The 26,701-nt window shown below is 40.8% G+C and overlaps 1 protein-coding gene across 1 annotated transcript in view; it reads left to right on the plus strand.

Moving 5' to 3' along the window:
• Window positions 1–25,335, plus strand: part of NSRP1 (nuclear speckle splicing regulatory protein 1) — a 41,409-nt gene extending 16,074 nt beyond the window's left edge. Inside the window, exons 3-7 of the mRNA XM_083172304.1 lie at window positions 17,262–17,318; window positions 18,200–18,328; window positions 19,961–20,168; window positions 21,437–21,545; window positions 24,355–25,335. Of these exons, the coding sequence (XP_083028430.1) occupies window positions 17,262–17,318; window positions 18,200–18,328; window positions 19,961–20,168; window positions 21,437–21,545; window positions 24,355–25,279 (1,428 nt within the window). The 3' untranslated portion in view covers window positions 25,280–25,335. The remainder of the gene's footprint in view (window positions 1–17,261; window positions 17,319–18,199; window positions 18,329–19,960; window positions 20,169–21,436; window positions 21,546–24,354) is intronic.
• Window positions 25,336–26,701: the final 1,366 nt, after the last annotated feature.

A 26,701-nucleotide genomic window follows, 5' to 3' on the forward strand; every position in this document is an offset into this window, starting at 1 on the left:
TAATTATGTCCACATAATTGCTCTTAGCTGTGTCGGCAGCAAGAGCCCTTTAAATGAGTTTATAGAACAATTACCCAGGATTTGTTCCAATATATCTGGATAATATATTTTATAAGCTGCAACAATTCCTATTTCATCAAATATTAATTTGCAGAAGATATTAATTCTTTATTAGATGCACAGGTACACTTCACGCTTATTATTTTTTTTATTTTGTATTCAAGAAACCTAAATGACTCGATGCTCTGTGTTTGCTCGTCAGGCGCAGCGTTCATTTTTATGGAAACTCTTTATTAAAATGTGTAAAGCAAAGGGATAAAATATAAGGTAATAAGACCCTGCCGATCCCCAATCCTTTAACAGATTAAATGGTTGATGCTATCGGTGTTTCTTTTTTCATGTTTGCTTACTTAATATCACATTTTTTATTAGACAGGTATTAATTCCAGGAGTTTAGTAGATAAGGGGCAGCGCTCGGGGAGAGATTCATTTCCTGAGACTTATCAATGGGAAGAGCATCTCTGCTCAGGGTGGTGTATTTATAACTGAGCTGTAATAAAGTCCAGGCCGGGGAAAACTCACACTTCACAGCGATTGCATTGATGATATGCTGCCCATGGTTTTTTTTTTTTCCCCAGGAACAATATCTTTTATTTGGCTTTGCTGCTAGCTATTGTCCAGTTTTCTGGTTAAGGGTGCCTCTTTGATACTGTACGTCTTTTATTATTATTTTTTTAAAATGTAAACTAAAGGATCCACAGAAATATAAGAATAGATCTTACTAATTCGCCAAAGCAAAGCCTCATTCTTATCCATATCATACGAAAATATTGTAAATGCCATCATTTTTTTTAAGGTACAGTTGAATCACGTTACAGTACCTTTTACTTGGTCAAATGGAGTGAATGTATTCCTTTCTAATTCAGAGCAAGCATTTGAGCACAGAAAGCAGATTTCATGTTACAGGAACGAGGTGACACATTTACAGCGACTTATTGCCATGTAGGTGGAAGCACAGCATTGTTCTCCTGGTACCTCTGAGGTCCCAGGTCAAGGATATTAGCCCTTATTCTGGTTCACTCGCAAAGGCAAATTCCGGTACTTGATTCCTGCGCCAACGATATTAAGTTGTATGGCATCGCATCGCATGCCATATGCCCGCATGCGATGCGATTTTAAATTGTATAAGCCCCTATACGATTTTGAATTGTATAAGCACCCTAATAGGTGCTTACAATGTTAAATGCACCCCCACTATCAACGCCAACCCGAAGCGTGGCGAGCGCAGCGGTACGCGTCCTCCGACCTTTTCATACCCTCACTATCCACATCGGCGTGGAGTTGATTTTATATAGTGTGTCGAGCGCAGCGAGCCACCGAGCCCGAAGCGTGGCGAGCGCACACGTATTACTTTACATGTATTCCGCATCCCCTCGCGGGGCTCGGTGGCTCGCTGCGCTCGCCACACTATCTTAAATCAATTCCACACCGCCGTGGATAGTGGGGGTATGAAAAGGTCGGAGGACGCGTACTGCCGCCCCTCCTGGGCTTGCTGCGCTCGCCACACTTCGGGTTGGCGTTGATAGTGGGGGTGGCGTGGGGGTGCTTTTAACATTGTAAGCACCCATTACGGTGCTTATACAATTAATTATCTTATAGGGGGCACATTTAACATTGAAACCACCCATTAGGGTGCTTATACAATTTTAAATCGTATACCATTGTATATGGCATACAATGCGATGGTATACAATTTAAAATTGTATAACATCGGCTGCCATCGCATAACATCGCATCGCATACCATCGTATGCCTTATGTTATGCGATGCGATTGGGCGCCGTGCTAGGAAACAAGTACCCAAATTCCTTCTCAAATGGCCAAAACCATGTGCACTGCAGGGGGGCAGATGTAAAATGTGCAGAGAGAGAGAGTTAGATTTGGGTGAGTTATTTTGTTTCTGCGCAGGGTAAATACTGACTGCTTTATTCTGACACTGCAATATAGATCTCACTTTAAAGTAAAACCCCACCCAAATCTAATTCTCTCTCCACAAGTTACATCCGACCCACCTGCAGCGCACATGGTTTTGTCCATTTGAGAAGGAATTTGCCTTTGCGAGTGAACCAGAATAACGGCCTTTGTTCCAACACTACATATACTTGGGAATATGCATTTGTAGACATACTTCAATTAATCGAATAAATACCTACAAAGCTGTATGATGAAATGTACCATCACTTTGGTGATTTCAAAAATGTGTTTTTTTGTTATTATTGAGATTTAATTTTTTTACAGCATAATGACAATATTTTTATTTTATTGCACAACACCATACTCCAGTTCTGTTCTAGGGTCAAGGATAAATTAGCATCTCTAGTGGATTCCATGATACTTCAATGGATGGTTTACGACAGAAACTTGAGCGTTTTTAGAGTTATAAAGCCAGTTTTTCCATATAATTACCAATTTGACAATGCACGGCCGTTACTGACAAAAGAGATCTGACGGTAAAAAAAGTTGGATCTGACAGCTTTCAACGCTATTGCTAACGACATCATTGAATAGGTGAGTGTTGATATTTCCCTTGTGGTGAAATATCGGCACCGATTGAATACCCCCATCAGTCTGTTGTTGTTTGCACAGCATGGGGCTTTAGTCGAGTAGCTGTTTCTGACAGATACTTGGTCTGACTACAGATGTACTAAATGTAATGCTGGCCACACATCAGACCAACTTTCCTCCAACCATCCAACTAGTTGCTTGGATGGAATAAAAATATGGTACTGTATGGGAGCAAAGGACAATCAGAAATGTGCTCACAAAACCAGGAAAATCGACAAAAACTTTCAGTTGTTTAAATCAAACAGGTTCAACTACAGTACTGTGTCCGAGGGACCGTTTTTGTCCTTTTCCAGATAGTGATGCAGATGTATTCAGCCTTAACAAGAGATAAATTAAAGTGTGATAAGGAGAGATAAATGTCCAGCCAATCAGCTCCTTACTGCCTTTTTCAAACACAGCCTGTAAAATGGCAGTTAGCAGGTGATTGGCTGGACGTTTATCTCTCCTTATCACACTTGCATCTTAACTCTTGTTAAGGCTTAATACATCTGCCCCTTTGAGAGAAAATTTCTAAAGTAAATCTTACATTTGCTCCCATACAGTACCATCATTTTATTCCATCCAAGCAACTAGTTGGATGGTTGGAGGAAAGTTGGTCTGATGTGTGGCCAGCATTAGTATTTGGGTCCACAATGTTGAGCTTTGGTGTGTGTGTCCCCAATTGGATGATGGCAAAACAGGATCTTCTGACCCACTGTTGAATCGATGCCACTCAGTGTTCCAGACTCCCCTAAACCTAGGCAACTGACTAGTTTATTTTATTGGTAGTGGTCCTTGATTTTCAAAATAAAATCTTTATTTTTATGTAGAAACGTAATTAATGAAGATGGACCACCCTGCTAGCACTTGTATTTTCACAGCTGCATAAAAAGTACTGTTGTCTATTTCTGCCTTATGGAATAACATACTGCACTATAAATTTATTTAGCATGTTATTCTGATAAGACGATAAAATCTGTTTACCAATTCAAACTTAATTGAAACTTTTTTGCAGACAAAATGGGCTGCAAAACAGCTGAGTATATATTCTATTGTATATGTTTATTTTTGTTATCTGTAGTATTGTTTTGCTACTTTACTTGAGCAAAACGTTTATTTGCTGATACAAAGTAGTAAAAAGAAAATATATTTTTTAACATTTTTTTAGAGAGCCACACCACTACAAATAAACAGGACTCATGTCATACTATCAAGTATAATATAAAACTAGAATCAACAAAATGCATGTTGTTAGTTTGTACTGTTATAATCTTGAGACTGATTCAGCAGAATCTAGTTTTAGTCAAGTACCAGAAACTTTATCACTTCTCCACTGCTTCATTCATCTACCCCTCTGTTTTAAGTTGCACTGCATCCAGAGTCACAGTTTTAATTGAGATGCATATTTTCAGAAAGGTCTTGAAAATGTATTAGGTGTTCCTGAATGGATGTGCCAGGGAGTTGGTTATGTAGCTGACCGGTGATGGTCTGTTGTAGGATTGCGAGCTCAGATTAATAATCATTCAGGCTGGAGATCATAATGAAGAAGTTAGTACTGTACTGTGCTAATTTAACCAATATGTATACCACAAAGGGAGCCGTGTGAATATCAGCAATGATTATTTTAGCAACACATAAAATTAATTTTCAAAAAATGACAGTGACTATGCCTATTCGGAAGTAGTGCTCTTAAGATTTAAGGTTAATTATCGTTTGCTCCCGTACACAGGACTGCATGATTATTGGTCTATCTTGCCATTTAGTCGGACAGTTAGAATAAAAATGTTACAGGGAATGGCCAACTTTAGCCTCTTCAGAAAAGACCTGAGTGCAGCTGCTGGAATGGCACTGACAAGTGTCCCCCGCTCATACTGTGAGATGCCCAGTCTGTAATACTAGAAAGAAGAGTGCCTGTGTTACCCAGTCTTTTGTAGCTTTACCTCTAATGATCCGGTGGGTTGTAAGTATTCGCAGGGATAATCAGGAAGATTGTATTGTTACAGAACATACACTACACATACACAAGCAGCTCCTGGATTGCTTTTTATGCAGACTCAGCAGGAAGCAGTGAACACCAAGTTGTGTATGTATGGCAGCTGCTAGAGTGGAGGAGAGTCTACGCCTTCTTCCTACTATGGGCAGTATTCAATGAGAAAAATTCGCTGTGATTTCTGGAGAGTTTGTGCTTTTCACGCGGTGGAGAGAGGTTTTTTTTCTCCAAAGGCGAGCCACCCTATTCAATGTGAAATATTCTCCGTCTTTCTAAGTGATTCTCGCCGTCTCTCTCCGTGTAGAAATTCTCCATCTTTTGATGGAGAGCAGGAATGTGAACTTTTAAACTAAAAGGGTGTTTTTTTTAATTTTGGTGTCAAAAAATCAGGTTTTTTTTTCTGTGAAGGGCCATGTTATTTTTATTCATGTGTCTATAGCACATGACTATATATTTAATTTTAAAAAAAAATATTTTTTTACATTTTTTTTTTTTTTTTTACACAGTGCAGCCAGCAGGGGGCCGGAGCGCTCGAGCCGCTCATTAGATATTCATATATTCACTGCACCCGATGCACGTTCGGGTACAGTGAATACTGGGTCCCCTGCTGGCTATAGGGGGGGCAGCCTGTGCTGCCTGGGTCCAGGGGAGCCCTGCTCCCCACCCTATATCCCCTGCAGCAGCCAAGAGAGACTTTAATCTCTCTTGGCTGCTACGTCCCCCGGCTCCCTGACAGCTCCCTGCCGCGGACGCTCGTCCGCTGCAGGGGTTAAGACTCGCCGCGAGTGGCGGCGAGTCTTTAACACGTTGAATAGGGGGAGCAGGAGGCTCCGGAACACGGAGAGTGCATGGCGAGAGAAAAAATCTCTCGCCATGCACGGAGAATATTTGACATTGAATACTGCCCTATATCTGCAAGTTCTAGCCTAGTGCTGCATGAGCAAGAGCTGGTATAACTACTACTTTTCATTGCTGAGGAACATCGTATGCAAAATGAACAAAACTAGAGCAGAACTGGTTACACATCATCATCATCATCATCATTAGATGAGAACTAAAACTGAGGAAAAGTAGGACAGTGATGGGAAAAGTACACAATTGGTTAAACAGGCAAAATTAAGGAAAAAAGGATGCGGAATCACGCCTGGCATCTTGTTCCACATGGCATAAAGGGGATCGGTGTATAAGGACACTTCTGTAGATGAGGGATAGTTTCCCCAAATAACATGTGTGAGGAATTAGACCCGGAAATGTTTGATTTTAGTGTTGTATTTTTAAATAGGGGTCTATATATAGATTTATGATGTTGTGCAAAAATATCTTATTGGACGGAATATTGTAATGTATGTGCATAATTGGCTTTGGGACGTCTCTAAATTGGTTCCCATGTGTCTTCAGCATCATTGCATGTAAGTAACATTAATTAATGAGAAGTCTGTCATGTTAATCCATGTGCAATTACTGGAATATGCCCATAGCTCAAGCTCTGCGAGATATCCGTACAATGAGAACCGGTCTTTAGTCAAAAATTACAGGTGAAAATAGTGTTACCTTGAAAAATAGTCTGAAATTCATGCTTTGTGCCCAGGAAGAAAAGCCTTTGTGTGGACAAATAAAGAAGAATGACTTATTGCTGGGTTTATGGACCTTTAATAAAAGACCTGATGATAAGTGAGAATAATATAAAAGGTACAGGAAATTGTAATCTATCAGTGGCTACAAGACAACAGGAAATTGTCACTAGAAACCAGCGGCAGTGTGGTATTTGTATTGTCTGCACTTTTTTTTCATTTAGTTTTTAAATGTACTGACTCTAACTAGACAAGAGGCAGGTGAAACATTGTAACACGTTCTCTTTGTACATGGGAAACAAACCTATCAATCAGCTGGAGAATATGTACCCAATATGAAGCGCACTCAAATACAAAGCCACCATAATAGAGTATAATCAGAAGAGTACTGGGCACCAATATAATATAACAACATAACTGACCCCAATGGTGACATGTAAACACAATTTACTTTATGAATGTTTAAAAAAAAAAAAAATTCTCTTAATTTCTCAATAAGAAACTTTTGGCATAGGGGTGCCATGAAAAATATACCGATAGTCTCGGGCGCCACTGCCATAGGCTAACATTCCTGTGTATCTGGCTCATACAGCTTCATAATTGCATAATGTGTACACAGCTGACAATTTCACAAAACATATCTTCAGAGATAGCTTGAGTGGCCACATCCAGGAGTATAGCTCCATTGATGTTCCAGTCGGGATTTGGCTTCATGTACAGATGACAGCGGGGGGTAATTAACAAACTAATGAAGACATGCATGAAAATATTGTTAACGCTATCGTTATCGTGCATATCATTTCAAAATCTCATCTAATGTGTACCCAGCTTACAACATGTACAGCAGGTAGAATGAATGTAACACGATGATGGCACAATTGGCAGGATTAGTTAAATTGACACTTGCTGCATCTGTATAAAGAAGGAAGGTCTAGCTATATAATAAGCCCAGTACACACTAGATGACTAGGGGCACCACCACTACTTGAGACTTGAGATAACTATAGCGGTGATGGCTCTGGTCAAACTACAGTAGCTAATGCATACACCCTAAACCCTATCGGTTACTGATAAGTTTCAGTTCCTTCCCCCACTTCTCATGCAGGCCATTGGCTACATTGGCAAAATTGATCTGCATGTACAGCTGACGAGTGGGTCATTAAATGATACTCAGGAGTGTGCATCATTAATGATTTTGAGAATAAACCCTAGACTTTTTTTCTTTTTCAAAGATATCTTTTTAAAAAATTGGCTAATGTGTATGGGACTACAGTCTAATTTCCTTCTGTATTTCTGCAATACATTTATGCCATGCCACTTGTGCCATACGCCAGAATCTTGTATTGTCCAATGTCGATTATAGGATGGTTCTCTCTGGCTGCTTAATGTAAAGGGTGTGGTATAGGGTTCCGACAGTCATTAGTTCCATGTCGGGATCCCGTCTGGCCGGACCCAGACAGCATGTGGCCGTTGGGAACCCAACCGGTGGCCGTTGGGAACCCATCTGTCGGTATTTTAACAGTCGGGATCCCGACGTCGGGTAAATGACTGTCAGGATCCCGACTGTCGGACCCCGACTGGCACCCAATGTAAATGCCAGGTGTGCTATTAACATGTTCAAATGATTACAGTACAGAGCAAGGCCCCATGAATAATATGAGAAGCTGGCATTTCTGGGAAAGACAATCCATCATGCTATAGGCGAGAATATATAATGCTCTTAAGTCCAGTTTAACTATTTATATTTTTAATATTTGTTGGATAAATCTACGCCAGTTGTTGTAACAGGAACTAGTAGCACATACTGTATATGCTGCAGTCTGTTATATAAGTAAGCATGAAATGTGAGGATACAGGTTTATCATCCTCATGTGGGCATAGAGATTGATGTGCAAGCCTTGCAAGATGAAAGTGCTCCCAGGCATTTAAAAATATACAGATAAACAAGAGGGGGGGGAAATGTTAGCCAGTCTAGGCCTCCCAATCCTCCCTGTGTGCCTGTATGACAGGACTGTGCTAAGCTTGACGTGCGTATTGGCAGATTCTCTGCATTTTTGGCAACATTGGCCTTTGTTTAGCTTCATCTGCAGTTGTTTCATTTGTAAATGATTGGTGCCTGGTACTTCATGCGTTATCAGTCTAGTTTACAGTGAGAATTAATCCTTTTAAAACAGTATTACACCAGCAGTGTGTTTCTTACACATGTAATTTTAATGTTGCAAAGTCATTGATAGCGTACATGTGTGATTGTAAGGTCAGCAAAGAGATCATGGTGTAATACAGGGTGGTGAGGGGGGAACTTTTAAAGTAATGTCTTGAATGCTTGCAATGATTAACTCTGTAATCAGTTACCTTGTACTGTAAATAATGTTAAAGCATCGTTCTCATTACAGTAGTGATGGAGCTTGTCTAAAAGTAAGAAGAATAGACAGTCATATTCAAAAAAGAACCAGGAGGGTCCTGGATAATTTTTAGCATTAATTAACCCTCACTTGCTGTAAAGACAGCTGGTAGATGTTAGTTGTTGGAGCTGTGTGGAGCTTGATTCAAAGATGGATGCAATGTTGTATGCTGTGGAGCGTTTATGTTATTTTTTTTTTACCACTCCGCATGTGTACAAGTTTAACGGCACATGTGCAAATATGATGCTGCAGTCACATGGATGATTTCTTCACAAAATCAGTGACAGGCATTGAGCGTTTGTGGAAGGCATTGGCAGAGCGACGACCCAAATGTGTCGTGACCGGTTTGGGGGGCATGTCACAGCTTGCGACTTCATTCCCATATTGGGGGGGGGGGATCTTAGAATGCACACCCAAGATACATGAGGTGCTATCATGCTGGGACTTGTAGTTCTGCAAAGAAAAATACATGGTGCAGATGCACACTCCATATTATTAATCAATAATAGAGGCTCTTGGTATATTAATTGGCCAAGAAATATTTGCCCACCAACCAGCTTCACGGTGGCCTCATTTCTGGTGGGTCCCTAATACTAAGTTTGAATCTGGGGCGCGGAACCCCGAAAAGGTTGGCATAGGCCAGTCACCCCAGGGCAGCACACAAGTGAAAAACTAAGCTAAAGGTGTATTAATAAGAAAGTAGCAGAAGCTAGAGGTTAAAAAGTGAAGTGCTAGAAAGTATAATATATTAGTGGGAAATAAATAGTGCTAAATAAATGTTAGGGTGTGCCACCCCGAAAGCAACTCAGCCACACCAACCCAAGGGGAGCCGCGCCCCAAATCCATCCCCAAGACTAGCAATAAATGTCAATTTTAGGTCTTACCTATATTGTGCCTCCAGTTTGCAGTCTGGCTACCAGGGACCAAGCTGGTAAAATAATATTCAAATCAGGTGGGTGGGGTGCTACTCTAAGTTGAAGTAGTCCCAACCTTTAGGTGTACAGGTGTACACAATATTAGCTTATTGGGGGGGGGATCTTAGAATGCACACCCAAGATACATGAGGTGCTATCATGCTGGGACTTGTAGTTCTGCAAAGAAAAATACATGGTGCAGATGCACACTCCATATTATTAATCAATAATAGAGGCTCTTGGTATATTAATTGGCCAAGAAATATTTGCCCACCAACCAGCTTCACGGTGGCCTCATTTCTGGTGGGTCCCTAATACTAAGTTTGAATCTGGGGCGCGGAACCCCGAAAAGGTTGGCATAGGCCAGTCACCCCAGGGCAGCACACAAGTGAAAAACTAAGCTTAAGGTGTATTAATAAGAAAGTAGCAGAAGCTAGAGGTTAAAAAGTGAAGTGCTAGAAAGTATAATATTAGTGGGAAATAAATAGTGCTAAATAAATGTAAGGGTGTGCCACCCCGAAAGCAACTCAGCCACACCAACCCAAGGGGAGCCGCGCCCCAAATCCATCCCCAAGACTAGCAATAAATGTCAATTTTAGGTCTTACCTATATTGTGCCTCCAGTTTGCAGTCTGGCTACCAGGGACCAAGCTGGTCAAATAATATTCAAATCAGGTGGGTGGGGTGCTACTCTAAGTTGAAGTAGTCCCAACCTTTAGGTGTACAGGTGTACACAATATTAGCTTATTGGGGGGGGGATCTTAGAATGCACACCCAAGATACATGAGGTGCTATCATGCTGGGACTTGTAGTTCTGCAAAGAAAAATACATGGTGCAGATGCACACTCCATATTATTAATCAATAATAGAGGCTCTTGGTATATTAATTGGCCAAGAAATATTTGCCCACCAACCAGCTTCACGGTGGCCTCATTTCTGGTGGGTCCCTAATACTAAGTTTGAATCTGGGGCGCGGAACCCCGAAAAGGTTGGCATAGGCCAGTCACCCCAGGGCAGCACACAAGTGAAAAACTAAGCTTAAGGTGTATTAATAAGAAAGTAGCAGAAGCTAGAGGTTAAAAAGTGAAGTGCTAGAAAGTATAATATTAGTGGGAAATAAATAGTGCTAAATAAATGTAAGGGTGTGCCACCCCGAAAGCAACTCAGCCACACCAACCCAAGGGGAGCCGCGCCCCAAATCCATCCCCAAGACTAGCAATAAATGTCAATTTTAGGTCTTACCTATATTGTGCCTCCAGTTTGCAGTCTGGCTACCAGGGACCAAGCTGGTAAAATAATATTCAAATATGGTGGGCAAATATTTCTTGGCCAATTAATATACCAAGAGCCTCTATTATTGACTTCATTCCCATACCTCCTGCGGCCATGCTGCTTGACCATCGAGTTTCTCAGTTTAATTATCAAAGCCTGTGTCTCTCATGGGTGCATTTGTGTACATAAGTGGTGGATCTGAGACCCCTCAATGCAATTCCTGGCAGCTTGGTCATTTTAAGTATTTTCAGATCCTTAAAACTTTTGTAAATTAAGGGCTTCTGCTTACATAATTGTAGAGAGACTGAAACATTAGGGTTACGTCTTCCTCCTTTATTTATAGGCCACCACAGAATCCGTAACACGAATACATAGTAACAGTTTCAGAAATACATTTATGGTGTGTACACACGGGTACAATCAGCATGATTGTACAATCTCATTGGGATCACATGCAGATCGCATGGGTTTTTAACCATTGCAGTCCCGATGCGCGTTCATGTATCTCAAGCAGAAAGTCTTGGCTGCATTGACTATATAGTGCAGATCTGCACTATATAGTCAAAGTTGTATGCAGATCTCATGCATACTGTGCGATCCCGATGTGATCTGATCTAGTCGGGATCATATCACACGGTACTAGTGAACCCGAGTTAAGAGGCAGAGGCAGTGTACATGAGTAATCTGTGTCATATGACCAAGGTCTTGTTCAAATAAAGGGTATTGGGTAAAATACAGAATGGTGTCATAGGTGAGGTATAGATTACAGTCTCCTCACATGAACTGGGCCATTCATGTTTTATCCCCTCCCTGCTTTATTTGGGGAGGTTGCAATTGCTCTCTCTCTCTTTCTTTCTGTTCCTGGTGACAGCTGAACAGGCATCCTCCTGGGTGGGACCACTCGGTTTATAGCTGCAATGTAACTGAGGTCTGACCCGATTTGGAACCATGTTCTAAATCTTGGGACGGACCTGGGATTTTGGTGAAAATGCGGTATAAAACTGGTATTACACTGAATGGTGTTTCCAGGCAATCAGACAAACGATTAATGGTCTGAGAGATGTAAAAGATCCTGAAGTGACCCCTATACATTGAAAGATTTAGTTTTATGATTGTACAAGAATGATGGTTAGTCAGAACAAATTTAATTGAAAATAAAATGAAAAGATACTTCATTTTTTGAGGGTTTGGCATATTCTTTCATGTCCATGCCCATACATTTATGCGCATTCAGAGCACTCGAGTTCAGCGGCTCTGTTGGATGCTGGACAGTGACCTTTTTTATTTTTTAAAGGGCAGTCAAATACATGGCAAAATCATGCCATGGCTGCTGAGTTCATTGCATCCGAACAAATGTTTTTGTGTATGGTCAGCTTAAGCCATACAAAAGAATGGAAAAAATGTAAGCACTTATGAATAAGTGATCAGACAGACTAGAAAGGCCAATGAGTTACTTTGTACAATATTCGTTTAGACCTTTGTATGGGTGAAGTAAACTGCCTTGAATGTGACTTTCTTCTCCATTACAGTTCATCTGATTTAACGTTTTGTGTTTTCACCTCTCTTGGCAAGCGCTTCTATACTGTATCTCTTTTTTGGTTTACTTTTTTAGTGGCCTAATAAAATTCCTATGAGTCTTGTATTGTGTAACTTTATTAAATTAATATAGTCTCCCAAGGGGAATTTTTGGAACACACCCTTTTAGCTCACAGTTAACATTTGATCAATTTCCGTTGGCACATGGCCACTATCACAATGGCAATGCCCTAGTTTTCCTTTTTCTTGCAACATCCTGGATGAGAGCCATATCTTGTGTACTGTGATGCTTGTAATACTCTGAGGGAACGGATTTACTTGCAAAGAAAAAAAACTTTGTGACTGTCTCTAATGCTATCATTTATAGAGACAAGCAGGCAATTTTGGAACCATATGATCAGATGACTGATGCTCAACACACCGTTTTATTAGAAAATTGTCACGTTTCGTGAAGCACCAGCTGGAGATATAAGGTTGTTGCATTAACGACAGAAGGGAGTGAAGCAATGAGATAAAGGAAAACCTTATTTAATGAAGATACTGCGATACAGGTTGTAAATGGTGGCACAATAATATACTGTAGGTTATGGAATGATAAAAGTCAATAATACAATACTTTATTGAAGAGGATGGAGATGCTTGGTAATTGGAAGAAGTATTGGAGGATTGGTTGAAGAATTGGATGATTGGTTTTAGGGTTGAATGATTGGATGAAGAATTGGATGATTGAATGAAGAGTTGAATGCTTGAATGAGGATTGGATGAAGATGGGATGGTTGGAAGAACAATGGGATGATTGGGTGGTTGGAAGAATAATTGGTTGAAGATTAAATTATGAAGTTTGAATGTCCTTGCTGGATTGGATCGTGGCTGCAGAACCGGGAGTGACCGTGGAAAATAACCGTCAGGAGTGAGGAGAAAGATAAAACCCCTTTGGGGGGCTAACCTCCAGTCCCTATTGGCGACAGCAGGTTCCTTGTTACACAGGTGTAGCAGTGAGACAATCAGCAGGAGTTAGAATGGAACTTCACCGAAGGCGCAAAAACTGTAGTAACCACTACAGACAGCCAGGAGTGAGCAATGATGCATAGGCATGGACATCATTGTACTGACTGCCGGTCTTGCCCGGCCAGTCAGTACTTAAGGAGTGAGCTGTGCGGCGATTGGATAGCCGTTTGACAGGTGGAGCCGCACAGTACAGGTTGCAGGATCCCGAAAGATGGCGGCCACCATTGGAGGCGCCAGAAACCGGCCGGCGGTGAGTGTGCGCAGCTGCGCAGTTTGCCAGCGTTTCCAGCCAGAGGACAGAGAGTGTGTGTCTCTGGCCTAACCAGAGACACACATGGCGGCTCACCTCTCACGCCACCCATGCCCTGCATGGCACCGGAGCACAAAGCACCACTGTCACCACGCGGTGACAGTGCGGGAACATGCACCCCACCAGCACAAGGAACAGGAGCGGAGGTGAGTGCCAGGGTAGGAGACACGCTGATATAGGACCTAGGGCTAGGCACAGCACTGGGGAACTGGGTAGCAGCCATGGTGGTCATGACAAAAATGATGAAGATTATAAGATAGATAATAACATGATGGCAGTACCGTATAAACACTATAACATAAGGCCATATTATCCCATTAGTTAACTAAAGGGAAGGTAGGCAAATGGCAGATGTGGACTATGACCTGTTTAAGGGACTTGGCATGCCTAAATGAAAGGGTTTTGAGTTAGTAAGAACAGTCCGTTTGCTTTCCTGTCACGGATCAGCATCATGTTATATTTGGCAAGTGATAAACTGGTCTTTAAAGGGCCACGATAGTGATGTTACATATTCTGGTATATTGTCGCAGAAAGATGGGATCAAACTGATGAGCTCTGTGAATGTGAAGAATATTAATAGGCTAGAATATTAAAATAGAATAAATCATGAATAATAATAATAAATATGAAAAATAAACTGGCAACATGCTCTACTATTACAACATTTGACTTTGTAGTAACATAATATAATACAATGCAGTCACTTAGCGAAGGGCTTAACAAATGTTTCTTAGTGCCAGGGTAACTATGTAGGAGCTAGGCAGACCACCATAACTACCCCTCACAAATATAAAATAACGGAACCCCCACCACCATCTAGGGGTCATGGTGACCTTGTTTGTAAAGCCCTGACTTTCAGACATGTATTTGTAATGTCAACAGGCATTTTAATGACGGTTAAGCAAGTACAAAATCTATATCAAACCTCTCACAATTCAGTGTGCTCGGATTTTCCAGCATCTTTTGAAAGTATGGCTGGAACATGATGAATTTCTGCAGAGAGGTTTTCACTCATCAGACTGTTGTGCTAGTTGTTATTACTGTGCCCCATGATAGAGCTTGTGTGATTTCACTCATACATTTGAACAGACAAAGGGCCAGATTCTCTAAGCTTCAAAAGTGGAGAGTGATAAACAGCCAGCCAATCAGCTCCTCTCTGACATTTAAAAAAAAAAAAAAAAAACACAGTCTGTGACATGGCAGGTATGAGCTGATTGGCTGGCTGTTTATCACTCTCCATTATATCACTTTTGAAGCTTAGAAAATCTGGCCCAAAGACCTTATCTGCCTACTGGTATATGGCAAGGTCCACCTTACAATCCTTACCTTGGTTTTAGTGATGTAAGCTGTAACCATATGGCTCTATCTCAAGTAAATTGTATACTGATCTTACATGTGCTGCTGGTGCTGAGGTTAAGTCATGTTAATATATGTATAAGCTTTTAAATAATATCTCTATATTCCATAACTGCAGTGTTAATTTAGAAGAGCTAGATGACATTCCAGTTGCTAAACTTAGCTTGTGTTGTAGAGAAGAGCGATTGAAAGTAAGCATACTAGATTTGTCACCATTAAGATTAATTGTCTTCACAGTATTACAATCCTATTCCAAACAACCCAGTTAAAGTTCCAGGAAGTATTCTAGGGCAAGTTAAAATATATTTCATTTTTTTTTTTTATGATTCCACATTTGATGGAAGAGGGATCCCTCACCCAACTCCTCCAAAATCAAAATTGCTCATTTTGGAACGTGATGCAGTCACCAAAATGACGGTGACAAATCAACATCATCAATGTCAACATTTTAAATGTGGACATCTTGAATTGTCGACATTAAAAAAAATGTAAACTTTACATTTTGAAGTGGTGAGCATAACGACATTTGTGTTAGTTTTACTGTTAGAGAAAAACACATTGTCAGCATTCCAATAATAGTATTGACATAATTATCCTGGAATGAATGTGTGTGCATGTACATGTGGTAGGGAATATAGATTGTAAGCTCCACTTGGGCAGGGACTGATGTGAGTGTTCAAATGTTTTCTGTAAAGCGCTGCGGAATATGTGTGCGCTATATAAATAACTGTAAAAAATAACAGTACCTAGATTCTCGTTGAATGCATCTGGGAGGGGGGGGGGGTGTTTGAGCTTCCAGCTTTCTGGCTCCAACTCTATGGAACTCGCTCCCCACATCCCCGCACAGATTGAGAGGATCCCGCTCTAGAATCCTTCAAAAGACTTTCCTATTTCTCCAATATCTACTGTAAAGCTTGTTTTTTTTGTATTTTGTGCTTTAAAGACAAATGTAAAGCACTAGCATTAGTAAAAAGACTGATATATAAGGAATAAATATCATACTTGTTTTTATGAATTATCATAGAGACATAACATTTACAGCTAAATGTAGCCAATCTGGTTTTTCCTTGTAAATGATTGCTGCTTTAAAAACCAGGCACAAAAGTCCCCCAACTCTGGAGCGCAGAGGATATTACTTTTAGCCTCTGGTTTCCTCCACCGGATCAAACGCACAGTCATTTCTTGTGAAAAGGAAGCACAGTATCTTTTTGTCTTCCATATACGCCATTTTATGCTAGTATGTGTCAGTGGCCTCAAGCTTTGCGTTTCTGAAGCACACTCCCTTTATCCAGTTCTTTTACTTACTACATTTGTTTTTCCCTTTGTTTGTTTTTATCCATTATACAAGTTTGTAAGTAAAGAATGCATTAAGCATTCAGTGTAATTTATACAGAAAGGGATTTTTGATTTTTTTTTTTAACACTTTATAAAAAATAAATAAAAAAAAGAAGAAGCTAAATACAAAGATGGTGCAATTAAGCCAGACACGTTGATTTATTACATGCTATGTTTAAGTTAGGTCCTTTCAACACACATTTAATATTAAACTTTGTGACTTTGCAAGAACACAAAATGATGAAGGGAGAAAATTATATAGAATTCTCAGGTGTTCAATGACCTTTAGATCATTGGTGATGAAAAGGAGGGTTCGGTTACAATGTGCAGGTTACCTCAATTTCAGGTGAAATAGAATTTAAGAGAGAATATGCTACTGTCCTCTTCTACTTCCCTGTCTCTTCCCTGCTGTAGCACTTCATAAATCTGTCAGCATGAAGAATACCCTTTACATATCTCCTGAAAGAGTTTGGTCACAAGAGCCTGATGTGTAATTATTTGTTTTACTCTTTCAAGACTCTCATGTACAGTCCAGCTGTATAGGTGCATGAACACGATGACAGGACAGAGAGAGCCTATTGTTTGAATAGGTGTACAGTGAATGCTGGATGAAAAAGAACAGTATATATGTGTCACCTGAATTGTGGCGGCCCCTTCAATATTGAATGAAGTGTGACAGCATTGCAAATAGACTGGCTCTGGGCTTATTCCTGCTGAAAGCTGGTGTATTGGGTCTCGCAGATGTTATTGTGCTGCACTTACCTGGCTTCAAGGTCTGCTTTATATTTACATTGGGACCGCTGAAAAACGTCAGAATATTTGTTTGTAAAGAATACGTATATTGTTATCTTTTAGAAACATTTGACAGAACATTAACTTGTCACACATGTAATTAACTTAATTGTAGATAGATCGGATACTCAATTTAATGTTCGTTAAAGAGACATTCTATATTTTTTTCTAGATGTCCGTTGGGGAGAGTCTTCAAAAGGAATCGTTAAAGAAACGATTAATGAAACAGGTACTGTATAAACCTTGTAGAATGTTTTTAGTTGGCAATTGTAAAATTGTTCATACAAGCTAAATGTAATTTATTGTGTTTTTAATCCTTGTTTAGTTTAGTTTAATTCACTTAACTTAATTATTATTTAACTCTAAAACTGTTATTTATAGTGTTACCGCTAGGCTGTTTTAGCGGTGCGTGGTGCCCTGCCAGATTTTTAAAAGGCAAAATGCGCCCTGCCCCTCTAGCAGCGCCACGCTAAAAGAGCCTGTTGTCTGCCCCCACCGGTATGCACGGGGAAGCCCAGCGCCACTGTAAATGGCGATGCCCGGCGCTTCCCCTGCAGCACAGTGACTTCGGCAGGGCCCGTCCCTTTTTGTGGCGTCGCAGCCCGAGCACACCCCTTTCCTGACGTCGGATGGCCGGGACCGCCCACAACGGTGACATCGGCAGGCCCGGTCCACCCCCCTTATGTTGCCCCCAGCAGCAGCACTCTGCCCATTTCCTATAAGGAACACTAATTTATATAGTTTGTAGAAAACAGTGTGGATTGGTGGGTCTCAGATTTGTGACCTGTATTGTGACCACGTTAGGACACTATGGGCGGTATCCAATTAGTCACGGCTAATTGACTTGCCCGGGACTATCCTGGTAGTGCCAAAACATTTTTTTTCACCCGCCTTAGGCAAGTAACATAAAATCCCTGATAAGAAAAACTGGGCAAATACTATCCTGCATTTTTGTGCAGCTTTCTGTCATATCTAGACCATAGGTGTGATGCTGAACCTGGCTCCTGGTGATTTATTAGGCTGGGACCTATTAATCCTTAGAACATTGTAATAAAATGTGATAGAAAACAGAAATTATCAGTATAATACGTGTTTATATGTTTTTTGAAGACCAAACTGGAGGTTCAGAAAGCACTGGCGGAGGATACGTCTGTGTATGAATATGACAGTGTGTATGATGATATTCAGAAGAAGAAAGAGGAAAATACAACTAAAATGCTCGCTGGAAAGGATAGAAAGGTATGTATCCTCCCTCCCATTATTACTTGTCTGTTCTTCCTCTCTCAGGTGGCAAATATTTGCCAAAGATGCTGGACCAACCATATCTTACTAAACATGTATAATTGTGACCTTTTATATAGTGCAAACGATCGGTTGTGCTTATGTGTACTGTTGTGTCAGTCTTGTTAATGAGTCTAAATGATCCCTGCCTATCATTGCATATGATAGTGGGTCTTTTACCAATCAAACTAACATATAAATAATCAGAAAGGGCAGGAGGAGGAGTATGTACAGTTCAGTCAAAAATTTAGAGTATTTGCTGCTCACAGCTTTGAGAGGACTGCAGTATATACAGAGAGGTGCATTTGTTTAGTTCAGACACTATAAAGTAATTTAATATCGTCCAAGGTGAATTGAGGCGCGGAATTGGCCAAACTCGGACATTTTTTAAAGCCACAATCCTTTAAGGCATGGTTTTAAATGATTGCCACTATAACCAAAAGTTAAGAGTTATGTTGGCATCCCAGCCCTCCTGACGCTATTATGTATGCCCTTAGATTGGAGTATTGGACTGTGTGTGTGATTATAAAACCAATAAATAACAGTAATCATTCAATCAGCACCCATGTGTTAGGTAATACTGAATTCCTCTAAATGAAACCGTTTAGAAAAATTGCTGTTTTTCTTTGAAGCTATGGGTTTGATTCAGAGTTGTATACAATGTTGATTTACGGCAGAATTCATGGCTGCTTTTACACCCAGTGGAGCGATGCGCATGCATGAAGGTGCCCCTGTGATCTCACTTGCATTGTGGATTTCACGGAAAAGTGATTGCCAGGAAGTGACCGCTGAGGTGTATTATGGGGAGAACATGGCAAAATGCAGGCGTGACATGGCTGTTTTCAGCACATGTATCTGGTAATGCCTGAGAGCTTGCATGTACAAAACCAAGGTACCTGCATTGCTGCTGTGTCTAGTCTACATAACCATAGGATAACCCTTAGCTGCGATCATCCTCGTTTTTGTACTATGCTACAAGTGTGTACTCAATAGCAAATGACTTTGCAATGTTTTTGGTGGTCGTCTCTTTTCAGTCCTTGTCGGCAGTTTCACTTGCTAACGTTAGCAGTTCTGTAGCCTAGAAAATCACAATTGCATTTGCCTGCAAATAAGAATTAAACCCTCAATACCCATTACATTTGCCTCAATGGTCTTGTGATGGTGGTCTCAAAAGGCCCCCACACACTAGAACGATAGAAATCATTCTATTGTGTGGGGGCCTTAAGACAATAGATCACAAAGTGGTTAACAGAGAAGACTAACAAGGGAGCATGTCGCAGCTTGCCCTTGTGATCCTGTATTCAGTTACAATGGTTCTTACATCTTGCTTCCTGCAGCTATGTATGCTCACACACATATTCACAAATAAATTAGGAGGCACTGAATGCTATCAACCAAAATAGTGGATAAACGTGTCCAAGGCAAAATCCTAGAAAGTTAGTGTGATAATGTGAGTTAAGCAACATTCCTAGAAAATGCTGTCATAGTTTAACCATTTACCCTCATTACCTGCTGTTCTGATTTTCTACATTTGTTTCCAGCAATTCCATTGTAACCATACATAAAATGTCTTTCTTTCTTTCCTCTCAGCCTAAGTATATCCAGAACATATTGAAAGCTGTGGAGGTTAGGAAGAAGGAACAGGAAAAAAGAATGGAGAAAAAGATCCAGAAGGAGCGTGAGATGGAGGGGGACGAGTTTCAGGACAAAGAAGCGTTTGTCACATCCGCCTACAAGCTAAAGCTGCAGGAGAAAGCTGATGAGGAAGAGCGAGAGAAAAGAGAAGCTGCGCTAGAAGGTGGGGGATAACTACACAGCGCTATATTCGGGAATGAAGAACCCCTCCGTCTGCATCATTTTTACTGTTGGTGCCTATAGCATTACTGATGTGGCTATGACTTCAAATGTCACCATGAAGCACAATGTCCTTTTGACCGTTTCGTATAGACTAATTCTATATATAATGTTCTGTAACCAGTCAATTCTACTTCTACCAAATCATCCATTCACATGCCGGTCTGGGTTTGGGGTGGGCGGGTTGCCGTGCAGGAGGCGGGTGGCATCTGGGGGACTCACACACCTGGGAAATTCTCAGCCATGCGAGTCGACCAGAATAAGGACCCAAGGGCCTGATCCTGAGTTGGGAGTCAATCAAAAAGCTGTGCACCTGGCCAGACTATGTTGTAATGCAAGAGAAGCCAAAATGTTTCTAATTTTGCATGCAGGGTAAATACTGACTGTGTTTGCATGTAGCCCATAAATGCTTGTGTTTTTTTTTTTTGTTATATTGACATTTTAAATCTGACCCACCTGCAGTGTAGGATAGTTTTACCAAGTGCAATTTTGCTTTACTCCCGCCTCCAGAATTAGGTCCCAAATGTCAATACCAAGAGAAACAATCACCTTCTTTCTAGTAAGGTGGAGCAGGGGTGGGCAGACAGAAAGAGAGTACGTTAAGGATGTGGTCATGTAACTATGCCATAAGTAGACATAAATCCTGGTACAGGACCTTTATCTATTGCAGGTTCAATAACTAATTCAGAGATAATGAATTTTTGTAGCACTGTCACCATCAACATTAACATTTTTAAAGGGTGGGGAAAGTATTTCCATTTGGTTTAACTCCATTACAACTTTATATGTAAAATCCAAATTTTGCATTTATTAACCCTTTTGAGTGCCAAGTGAATTTGTCAAAATTGGTGTGAAAAATCAAAATTTTTTATTCATCATAATGACATGTAATGTTTATCTTATATATAGGAATTATAATCTTTTTTTACCCATTTTTCATTTGAATTTATATAACAAATGTGAGCGACGTTGGCATTTTTATCTGATATTTTGTGCATTGCTCATAGAGATGTTGGCACTCAAAGGGTTCATAACTGCTGGAAAAGGATTTCTTCTCACTACCTACATATTATTTAAATGTTCTTAAATTTCTTAGAGTTGTCAGTATAGCACTGACCTAAGTAAATAGACGGTTACATGACAACCCTGTAATCATTGAAATACACATTGTAAATATACTGCATAACTTTTTCCACCTTTGCTCTGTCGCAGCTTCCTTGGATGTCACCAAGCAAAAGGACCTCAGTGGTTTCTACAGACATTTGCTAAATCAAACTGTTGGAGAAGAGGAAACTCCTGAATGCAGCTTGAGAGAAACTGGGTAAGAAATACGTGTGGTCCCGAGCCAGGAGGATTTCACTGTAGTGTAACCTCCTAGATCAGGGGTTCTCAAACTCAGTCCTCAGGACCCCACACAGTTCATGTTTTCCAGGTCACCCGGCAGGTGCACAAGTGCATTCGCTACTCATTGACACAGGTAGAGCTAATTATTTCACTTGTGATTTTGTGAGGCGACCTGCAAAACATGCACTGTATGGGGGTCCAGAGCACCGAGTTTGAGAAGCTGTGTTCTAGAGCACTGAAGTTAACAAAATTCTCATTTGGATGTATAGGATAATTCATAGACTCCTGTGAAATTCTACAGTATTAGTTGTGCACAGTCATCCAGTTGGCTAACCTACAGACTGGATGAAATACAAAAAAATCTATGTATTTTAAAAAATTATACATAAAAATAAATCCATAAACATTAAAAAATATGATATTTATACGTACAGTAACATTTTCTCTGGTTCTATGTTGAAATTTGAACATGAGGGTAACGGTAGTGGTATGAGGACATGACGGAAAACATAAAAGTGCTGGTAGAGTATCCCCCGCAGATCGCATTGTCTCCTTCATTCTTTGGGAAACACTGGGGACATTCTAAAGCTGTCCTCAAGGAAGCGCTCTGTGGCAAAATCAAAACTATACTGGAAGATCAAACTGTACTGGAAGATGCCATGGCGATGCATTTACCATGCTAAGGAGGTACAACAACCAAGACTTGCCTGGCCATTTGGGTGCAACAGGTACAATCTGTGCTTTCTCGCTTTACATCCATGAAAGAACATTTGTTACGATGCCCCTGGAGGGAACTAGTAAAGTCTCAAAAGGACAACATGACCTGTAAGAATGGAGCGGCAGGATCTAAGGTCAAGAAACAGTCGTTTTGAGGCATGTTCAGTCAAGACGCTGTCCAGCTCATGTTCATCATACCCCACCTGATTACTGCCCCTGGATCAAGATCTTACTGTGGGATAGTTGTAGAGCAGAATAGAGAAGAAGTTAGTCCACTGCTAGGCCAAATAGAACATCACCGCAATAGGCAAGGCCTACTGTAAACACATTTATTTAGACTCCATCTACTAGAAACACAACTACAAAGACCTGAGTATGTAATACTGATGTAGCCAAAACGTAAACACTTAAGGGGCGTTTAAGTATCTATATTGCATCCCTGAATACTCTTCTAATACCTGAAAATATTCAACTCTTAAGGTCTTAACTTAAACTTAAGGTCCATACACACTGGGCTATTTAGCCCAGCATATTTGCTGACCGATGAGCGTTTTTCCCCCCATTAGCGAATTTCCCGGGGGTGGAAACTTTCCACAGCAGGACGCCATGGAAAGCAATCCACCCCGCCGCTCATTTGCTTGTAATACCGCCCACTGCTGTCCTGTACACACTCGGTGGTTTTTGAGCTGAACGCAGCTTAAAAGACAAAACTGAGCTGCTTTCAGCTGAAGGTCGCCCAGTGTATATGGGTCTTTAGGGTAATGTTTTCCAAGACAAAGCACATCTTCCAGCTGGTCTGCCCATCCCTTTTTATGTCATTAAAGATGCAGCAGATACTAGAATGGAAAACAACTTACAGTTGTGTAGAGAAGATGACCTGGAACCAGAGAGGGTAGCCGTGGAAATAAAATGACTCCCTGTAGACTTGTCCTCTGGGTAGAGGATAGAAGAACTAAGGTTGCAAGAAAACTGTAATGATTCTTTAACAAGATTGTTTTCAGGGTGATACTCACCCGACTAGAAGACATTACTCATAATGGCGGGGGGCCTGCATATTGTGCATTCACACTGAATGATCCAGCTTATATGTTGTTCCAAATTGGCTGGAAAAGACATATTGGGCCGAGATCATTCTAGTGTGTACCTGGCTTTAGCTTAGTGCAGGAGATTGGTGTAAACCCCTAACTAGCCTCTCCATTCATCATAGCTCTTTTATCGTAAGAAGGAACAGATAAATATCAGCCTCCGTAATGATCCAAAATACCATCTATGTAGTTAATAGAAACTGATAACATGTCTGGTTGTTGCCATAGTGTTGGAATCCGGAGTAAGCACACGTCAGTATCACTTGGTAATGTTAGCTCTGTTCACTTCAGTCAGTTTCCTGGCAATCCGCTATGCAAGCTAGGCATCACCACTGTTGGCCGTGTTCTGACTCCTGATCAGATGGCTTCTTAAAGCTGTACATAACTAATAGGTATTGGGCTTTCTCTGATTCTCCCTTGCTAGTTGTAATTAGACATGGTACCTGTGCATCATTGCTACAGCATCCAGCTACATGTGTTTTCAGAAAACTTGCTTATCATTCCTCCATGATCATTTTATCTGCTTAACGTTGCTACTTGTCCCATTTAGAATACCTGTTCAACATCCAGCTATGTGTTAAATCCAGAAAACCTGCTCAGTATTCCTCCACAGCATATCTCTTCCAGTGTAAATATATCTGCTCATCCATTGAAAAATCTTCGCAATTTGGTGTTTCTCCACTATCGAAATATGATAAAAGGGCAAGTTTCTTATTCTGGCTTCTTGATGCAAAGTCAACTTGTATATGCCTTCTATATACCATATATGTTTGTGTTATTTACAGTACATCTGTCTTTTTGACAAATGTAAATTAGCAAATTAATTTATGCATTTAACACTGGTTGAAGTTTTTCTGCACATGTATTTTTGTTCACCATCTATACATTTTAAGATATATACATGTATAGTTTTAAACTTAAAGCTTAATTTATTAGTTCTGCATGGATAAAATATATCTCTTTCCATCTTTCTTTCACATTTAGAGTAAAACAAGAGACGCCAAAGGGATATCCAGATGAGCCAAAGGATGGAAATATTGAGGATAACATCGATGCTGATAGTGACTTAGGAACTGAGTCTAGCAATGACGAAGAGGACATAACTGACAAAAGGCCACCAACCAAATCGAGCCACAGTGATAAAAAAGAGAAAAGTTCTAAGACCCATATTAGACAACGGCATTCAAGTTCATCCAGTGATCAACCAGATGATCACCACAAGCTAAAGGACAGATATAAGAGTACAACTGAGGTCGTTCGGCCAGAGAAGGACAAATCTAACCAGCGAGATCATGACAGAGATTCTAGGGGAGAGCCGGAGGAAAAACCAAGGCATGAGGAACATGACAGCAAAGACTGGCACAGAAGAAAGGAAGACCAAGATTCTCAGGTGAGAGTTAAAGAGAAGAGAGAACACGAGAGTGGTAGCAGAGATGGAAGAAGAGAGAAAAGCAGTCATCGAAAAGAGGAGACTGAGCGATATGCTGAAAAAGAGAGGGATCGAGGCAAAAAACACAAAGAAAGAATTGATGATGAAAAGAGGAGAAATGGGTCTGATAAAGAACCTAGAGATAGAGATCGTGGAGATAGGTCAGAAAGAGAGCGCAAGCCAGATAAGGAGCATGCAGGCAGTGTAGACAGGGAGCATGGAGAGAGGTCCGACAAAGGAAAGAAATCCAGTGACCTTGAGAAAAAGGATAGGAGCCCATCTCCAGCAGAAATACATCACGAAGATCAACCTGAAAAGACACCTGAATCGAAGCACAAGGCGGAGGAATCCTCAAAAGTGGCTAACAAATTTGCAAAGCGCAGTAATGAAGAGACTTTGGGGTCTGCTAGAGATCGTTATCTCGCCAGGCAAATGGCTCGAGTTGGAGACAAAGCTCATGTGGAAAAAGAAGAGGATTAGTGAAATTGTTTCTTTTGGTTGTTCTGTTTAATAAATGACTGCAGTTAGCGTGGCAATACATTTTGTTATCAATTTATTTCTCTGTTACGGAGTGCTAACGTTGACTTGTGTAGATGAGACAATCCAAGGATCCTGATAAAAAGTTGTCATGTTATGTATTTTTCTTTTTCACCCCCAGATGCATATAAATCCAGTTCAACACATTTACTTGCAGAATTTATATGTTTTCTATTTAAATTCAAACATGATAGATAAGAGAACAGTGTGGGGAAATCCTCTTGTACACTTAGATTCTAGTTTGTAGCAACAGTTTGGGGAAAGCTCTTTACGGTTTCAGCAAGACAGTGCCTTTGTGGACTTGGCTCAATTCCATGGAATACATTTGAGATGAATTAATATACTGATCATATACCAGGCCTTATGACCCATCCTCACTAAAACTCTTTTCCCCGAGTTGGTGTGAATATCTTCATTTATGTTCCAATGTCTAGTGGTAAGCCTTCCCTTATATTTGGAGCCTCTTACAGCCGCAATGAGGAACCATCTTTATATTAATGCCCATGGTATTGGGTTGAAATGTTCAAGAAACACATATGTTCAGGTGTCCACATATTGTGCCCTTTGACATTTGCAATTGTATGACAACGTAGCATAAATTCCGCTTATACGAGTGAGTAATTCAGACCTTCATGTAGCCATCAAAACTTTGAATGAAGCTTCTCGTCATAGTGACCTTCCTATGGAAAAAATGAAACATGGGGAAAGTTGGTCACTTCAGTATAAATCCTTACTACCTTCTTACCAACACTCTGGGATCTATACCAAATGATCCAAAAAGACTAAGGGGTATATTCATTCGCAGTCAAAATGCGGAAAGATGCTGTGAATTGGCGGAATAGCCACGGATCCACGTGCTTTTGTCAGAAACGTGACCAAATCCGACAGGTTTTAGCCCCATTTCCGACATTCTCAATCTGACAAAAAAAAATAGGCGGCTTGATGCAGGGAGGATGGTGCCGGGAGAGCCTGCAGCACCGCCCGCCGCCATCCCGCCCGCCTCCCTATGTCTCCCCAGTCACTCCCCTGGTCCTGCTGTTGGGCCGGGTGAGCAGCAGCAGCTCACCTGGCAAAGAGGGCGCCGCCCTACCTCCCGCTGCCTCCTCCGTCAGTCACCCAGCACCGGCCCAGTGAGCAGCAGCCCAATCAGACAGTTGGATTTGGCTGCATTGAATAGGGCATGTCTGATCCATCTGACAATTGAATGTCTGAATGGATCCGACTTTAATTGAATATACCCCCAAGGGGTAAAGTTACTAAAGTGTGAGTTTTTAGAAGTGAGAGATGTTGCCCATAGAAACCAGTCAGATTCTAGTGCTTATCCTCTAGAGCAGGCTTTCCCAACCACGGTCCTCAAGGCATACC

Source organism: Crinia signifera, chromosome 2, assembly GCF_055691185.1.
Source record: "Crinia signifera chromosome 2, ASM5569118v1, whole genome shotgun sequence".
In the NCBI taxonomy this organism is placed as follows: domain Eukaryota; kingdom Metazoa; phylum Chordata; class Amphibia; order Anura; family Myobatrachidae; genus Crinia; species Crinia signifera.